Source organism: Cydia strobilella, chromosome 3 (assembly GCF_947568885.1).
Source record: "Cydia strobilella chromosome 3, ilCydStro3.1, whole genome shotgun sequence".
Classification (NCBI taxonomy): domain Eukaryota; kingdom Metazoa; phylum Arthropoda; class Insecta; order Lepidoptera; family Tortricidae; genus Cydia; species Cydia strobilella.
Genome location: NC_086043.1, coordinates 16,406,655 through 16,413,361, shown reverse-complemented (window position 1 = coordinate 16,413,361; position 6,707 = coordinate 16,406,655). Strand labels below are relative to the sequence as shown.

General features: G+C 38.4%; 1 protein-coding gene across 1 annotated transcript; it reads left to right on the top strand.

Moving 5' to 3' along the window:
* The first annotated feature begins 546 nt into the window (after window positions 1-546).
* Window positions 547-3,823, top strand: LOC134756298 (pancreatic triacylglycerol lipase-like). The gene is made up of 5 exons (XM_063693128.1): window positions 547-626; window positions 2,002-2,188; window positions 2,342-2,736; window positions 2,822-3,155; window positions 3,730-3,823. The coding sequence occupies exons 1-5, from the start codon at window positions 590-592 to the stop codon at window positions 3,773-3,775; spliced, it is 999 nt and encodes a 332-aa protein (XP_063549198.1). The 5' UTR covers window positions 547-589; the 3' UTR covers window positions 3,776-3,823.
* Window positions 3,824-6,707: the final 2,884 nt, after the last annotated feature.

Sequence of the window (6,707 nt, the reverse complement as noted above, 5' to 3'; positions counted from 1 at the left end):
TTCTTGTTCCTTCGTCCTTTTCCTACCATTGCGATTCGCACGAGTACATTTCGTTACAAATTGTTTCTCACATACCTAACCAAGACGGCTCTCTTGTATTCATATTCTATTTGTCTTCTAAAGCTGAGATCAGAGAGAAAGATTAGATTAGAGGAAGGTTCTTCGTATATTATATTCAAGTAGCGGCCATGCACATTTCGAATAAAAACCAGTAAGGCCCACTTGTGCCATTCCACTATCCGGGGGTTAACCGGTTAAATCTGGAGTTACCATGGTTACCAGTACAATTTGACACTGGGTTAATAGTTTAACCGCTTATGCCCAGGTTAGTGGAATGGTGCAAGTGGCGCTAAGATTAGGTACGTATACCTCCAAACACCACTTTGAGCTGGTTATTAGATATTTATTTATACTTAAAATACAGGTACGGAATCCTAGCCTAGAAACAATATTGCAGCTAAGAGAAGGACACGTAGCTGTCATCGATTCCAAAAACACTTATTGATAACTGTCATATCTTATTCTGATAAAATGGAATAAAACGATTGAAAATATAACATGACACCGAAGTTGCAAATTAGCAATAACCATGAAACTGTTGGTGGTGTTATCCGCCCTTGTAGCGTGTTAGTATTTTTTATACCTACCTTTTATTTGTTGCTAGCAATAGTCTCAGATATGTCTTTTTTCGCTTTTACTTAATAGGCACCGTGCGAAGTGCATCGCGATCGCAGCACATAAGGTGGTAAAAAAAGGCACTAACGAGGGTTAGTGGCTTTAATATTTCATACAAGTTATATGGCTCATAATGGAATTTTAATTTACGATTACTCCTGAGATATTCATTTAAATTGTATGGTGTAAGGGACCATTGTAAGCTGTATGAAATGCTTAATATAACTAACGTATTTAATTTCATAATTATTAATACTGTATCCGTGTAATTAGCTGTGCAAATACCACATATTATTATGAAATCTTTTTGTAGAAGATAGGAATGGGTATAGTAAGTTATCCTTAAAAGATAGACATACACCATCGTAAACTTTGGTAAAGTGGAAGGTTGACTGGTAGAGAATGCCTTGTAGCATTAAGTCCGCCTTTTGTACATTTGTATTTTCTTTTGTGCAATAAAGATTAAATAAATAAATAAACTTTTTTGTAGATCAATGACAGAGAGACAATCCCACCATATATTGTGTTGTTATATCTAACGGCCGGATTAGGCAGCGTTTTCGAGCTTCGAGCTCTTAGCCAGTGTGATTTTTTTTAATACCACCCAACCAACCAACCAACCAATACCAACCAACCAACCAACCAACCAACCAATATACAGAAAACCTTTACAAATTACCCGCCTTAATCTTCCTCAAGAATCATTTCATTCATAAGTAAAAACCGCATAAAAATCCGTTCAGTAAGTTTTCACTGAAATTATTAGGTACGATTTACTTACTTCTTGCTTAATAACTAGTTGTGACATAGTTGCAATGCAACCGCTGTGGCGCTGTCGTCGTGCACAGTCCCATCGTTTTTTTAGCATTAGAAGAAGGTTAATAATCATGACATGTTTTTTATTGAAAAACGCTTTTAATAAAAAAAATCTATTACTTATTAAACCAAAAGAATATTGATCACTGATATGCTATGCTAATAATTGATACATATATGCTGTGACTTATTTTTCTATTGTTTTTCTAATGCTTAAAAAAACGAAATATAATTACGTATAACGTTAGGTGGGGTTGGGGTGGGTAGAAACTACAAGAAAAATACTTGTTCGGAACATAACGAGTTAGAGATATTTAAAGATATTAAAAACTAAATTAAATGATAGGTAATTAATACTATAAAATACAGAGGCATAAGTAAAATTAACTTAAAGATATTTAGGGATTAAGTATGTTTCTCTTACCCCACCTGGCCTTAGCTTACTATAGAATTTTATTTGTGTTTGACTATTCTGTTATTATATATATGTATAATTTATCTGTTTTTTAGTGTGCGCTGGAAGCGCTACTCCTGTGGTGCCAGATGATAACAGCCACTATGTCGAGGGCGAAAGCCGCTATATCTGGATGCCTGATGGCGAAGGAGTACCCCATCTAGTAGACCTGCAGGAACCAGCTAATCAAGCTTTCTTGCGCAACAGAAATGGCGCCAACAATCAGTACTGGCTCTACACCAGGTCCTTATGAAATAGATCACACTTTTAAACTTCATCGATCATTTTAATGCATCGTACCTATAAGAAGTTAAAATATGCATAGAAATATATAAAAAAATACCATTATTTAATTGGGGTCTCAACTAATATGCTGTACTTAATTTATATTTTTAGATTGAATCCCACTGACCCGCAAGTAATTGTTCATGGGGATGCTGACACCATTTCGTCTTCCAACTACGTCGCCAGTAGCCCGCTGATGGTCCTTGTCCATGGATGGAACGGTGATGGAAACAGTACCATGAACCCTACAATCACAGATGCCCTTTTGGCCGTTTCTGATGCCAACGTCATCGTTGTGGATTGGAGTGCTCTGGCTAGCAGTCTCTACTCTACTGCCTCCGCTGGTGTTCCCAGTGTTGGGCAATACCTTGGAAATTTCTTGGTGTGGCTGATCAATACCGCTGGAGGAGACTGGGACAATGTTCACCTAGTCGGCCACAGTCTGGGAGCTCACGCCGTCGCCGTCGCTGGCCGCATGGCAGGCGGGTTGGCAACCCGAGTGACTGGTATGTTTGAATAAATCTTCAAAATAATGTTAATTTGGCGCTATTTACACTATTCATGACACTGAAATAAACATTTTTTCCGCAGGCCTAGACCCTGCTGGTCCACTGTGGAGAGGAAACGATGACGCCATAAGTAGCAATGCTGGCACCTACGTTGAATGTATTCACACCGACGGAGGTATTCTCGGCCTCTTCAACCCCAGCGGCGACGCTGATTTCTACCCTAACGGTGGCAGAAACCCCCAGCCCGGCTGCTTGATTAGCACCTGCTCCCACAGCCGTTCCCACCAGCTCTTCGCCTCCACTGTCCGTTACAACCATCTGAATGGAAGTCTATGCGACGACATCAACCAAGCTCAAATTAACCAGTGCTCGGGAGCCACATTCAAAATGGGCAACAGTGATCTTTCAAAACAAGGGTAAGTTTTTGTTTCTAAGTAAAAAACTATACCTACTTCCGTGTGTGTAGCCCATTTGTACATTTTTTTAATGTTACTTTAATCAAAATATATTGTTGGTAATACTTGGTAACTCTCTTCTCTTCTCTTTTTAAAATTAACAATAATTACAATAAAATGACAGAAAGTTCCTTTACAGTACATATGGTGCTACTTTCTCGCACTAGTGCGTAAAGTGCACTTTTTGTGCATATGTCGAAAGTTTAAAGGGCCATATGTACTGTAAAACGTTATTCGATACACGTGCGAATAGGTATTTCGCAGCTTGTGTCGATTTTAAAAACTCCCTGCGGTCGTGTTTTAATTTTATCGCCACTCGTTTCGAATTTCCTCTTTTTCGCCCTTGTATCGAAAATAACTATTTCAAAATACTTTTGAGTGTTTGCAGATGAATGTTTTGCAGATTTTATATTTGTGGTTCTTTTTTATATATCTATATTTAATCCGTTTTAGCAGAATGAATAACGTTCAATAGAATAATAATTATCTTTTTGTTATTTTCATTTCTAATTTTACCATATTTGCTCTGTTACAGAAATGGAATATACGGATTAACGACTGGCGCCTCTTGGCCTTTCTAAGGATTTTGACTTAATAATCTCGTCAATAAATTTTTTTTTTTTTCAAAATCAGTTTTTTTATTATAATAAATAACCCTGGTTAAGGACTTCCGGTTCGAACGCCATCTTGATAGTAGCCTCGTGATTAATTCCTTTGTTTTTTGCTCATTAAAATTGTTTAAAGTGTATTATCGATAGCTTTATTATACAGTAATATAATTTGGTAGTGTGCAGTGAATGGAGAATTAATCTCAAAGCGTGTTTAACCATTTTGGAGTCAACGGCCGGTAGTCCACGTGCTTCTCGTAAAATCCAGCTATCGGTTTTACGAGACAACAACAAAAATAACTACCGAACAACGTCGTGCTCTAAGAGCATTTGGTATTTCTACCTCTAACCGTGTCTGGCTAGAGCCCTAGAGGCCCATAATTTTATTTACCGTACACTGGCTGAAGAAAATCAAGAAATATTAATTCGATCCCACGTGGATCCCACTTTGACGTTGGCGAAATCATCGACAGTATCGATGGAGCCATACTACTTAAAGATTGATTGATTGATTGAACCCTGGTTAACCATTTACGTAAATACATAACCATTAACGTAAATACACGAGTACGTTTTCAAGCTACCAGTGCCCTATTGTTACAGTTAGAGTCTGTTCGGAAAGAGAAGAGTCGTGGAATGTATGGAGCCCAATACATTCCACGACTTCTTTTTCCGAACAATGATAACTGCTGTTTAACGGTCGAACTGTAATTTTTTTAAATTTACAATTTATAAAATGTAACAACATAGTTGTCGTTTTTTTACCACGCCGGTGGCAAACAAGCATACGGCCTCGCCTGAGCAGTAACAGTAGCCTATGTACGCCTGTAACACCAGAGATATAACATGCGCGTTGTCGACCCTTTAAAAACCTGTACGCTCCTTTTTTGAAGAACCCCATAGCCCCTCGGGAAAACCAGGGAGCTCATTCCACAGCCGAAGCGTCCACGGAAGGAAATTCCTCTTAAACCGCACAGTACGCTGAGTGGAGCTGGTGGTTGCAACTTCTATACTAAGTCATATTTAGTCATAGCTTGACCGCTATAAAGTAGCGCCTACCTTTTTACAAGAGCAAAACGTCGATATTCTCGACCAGCCGCCGTACAGCCCTGACTTAAGCCCTAATGATTTCTATAATTTCCCTATAATCAAGCAATGTCTTCGTGGTTAACGGTACCGAACACAAGAAGAGGCGGTTGTCGTAGACAAAACGGCCATTTTGGAGTGGAATAAGTGGTTTCGAAACTGGATCGACCGAATGAAAAAGTGTATTAAATATCACAGCTAGTTCTTAGAATAACAATTAATAGTACTTGAGGTTGAAATTGTTTTTAGATTTTACAAACGACACAACTTAGATAATTTAATAGTTATTATTTATTACTTACTTTATGGGCCCAAGACAGAGCGGCCTGAAGAGCACTGGTGAAGAGTGTCCACACTCGTCACGTCCCTCAGCCATGAGGTTACGACAAGGAAGAATACTCACTTTATTTGCTTTGAGAGCGCACCAACGGCAACGTGGCCGAAAACGGTTTGTAGACGATTACCATTAACACGCTTTTACCGACCTGTATGTAACTATGTAATGGAATCTAAGGTAAATAATTTAACCATCTTCCCGGTTTTTTTTATACTACGTCGGTGGCAAACAAGCATACGGCCCGCCTGATGTTAAGCAGTCTCAGTCTCCGTAGCCTATGTACGCCTGCAACTCCAGAGGAGTTACATGCGCGTTGCCGACCCTAACACTCCTATCCCTCGTTGAGCTCTGGCAACCTTACTCACCGGCAGGAACACAACACTATGAGTAGAGTTTAGTGTTATTTGGCTGCGGTTTTCTGTAAGGTGGAGGTACTCTCCCAGTTGGGCTCTGCTCTAGATCTGGAATGACATCCGCTGTCCTGTGCCCTACCACACAAAGCGATAAAGCTGGTTTCCGATAAAGCTGAAAATTTGCATACGCATGTAAGTCGGGTGACAAGGCAATATTATGGTACCATCGAGCTGATCTGATGATGAAGACAGGAGGTGGCCATAGGAACTTTGTGATAAAAGAACGCAACCTAATTGTGTTTGGGGTTTTTAGAATTGTCTCGACGAGTATTAGTTGCCTGTGGAAAAAAAGTACATTCAGCGATAAAAGCTTGTACCAAAAATGAAATTTTTGCCAAAAACTTATTTATAACTTGTTTACATTTCTCACAGTCATTGGAAAAGTATTTTCTCTTTCAAATCAAATTTTCGTCTTTCATCCGGTCCTGAAACTGAACAAATTCAAAGAGAATTTAGAAAACATCATGTCTTTGTCATTCTCTTTGACAAATCGGAGAAAAGAATGCCACAACCTGGCATTACGCATAATGTTCATGTGCTAGACAAGCTTAACCCTTAAATGCATAATGATGTATATATGCATCGTATATTTGATGGTCCGAGGCTCAATATGCAGCTATCCAAAATATTATTCCCTCAATCTATACAACATGACACATCTATTTCAATTTATTAAAAAGTTATACAAAAAATCATGCATTTAAGGGTTAATCTACAAATTTAAAACTAACACGGGACTTAATCGCATACAACTTGCGTTTATTTATGGCCTGACGTTTCGAACGTGACGTTACGTTCGTGGTCACAGGCAGACTGGCGAAAAATTGTATCAACATCTTCTTGCCGCGCGGGTTTTACGAACTACCAGAAAAAAAGTTTAATTGCATCGTGGTTTCCTAAAACCACACAATTTTTTTGTAGCTAATGGATTCGTAGGTATAAAATGTAGAGAGCATTCTGTATTATCTCGACGAGATAGGTTTAAAAAAATAAAAATTAGTTTACTTTCAAATATTTAATGTATTTACAGATAATAGGTATCTTTTATGCCATTATTTTGTATTACCTT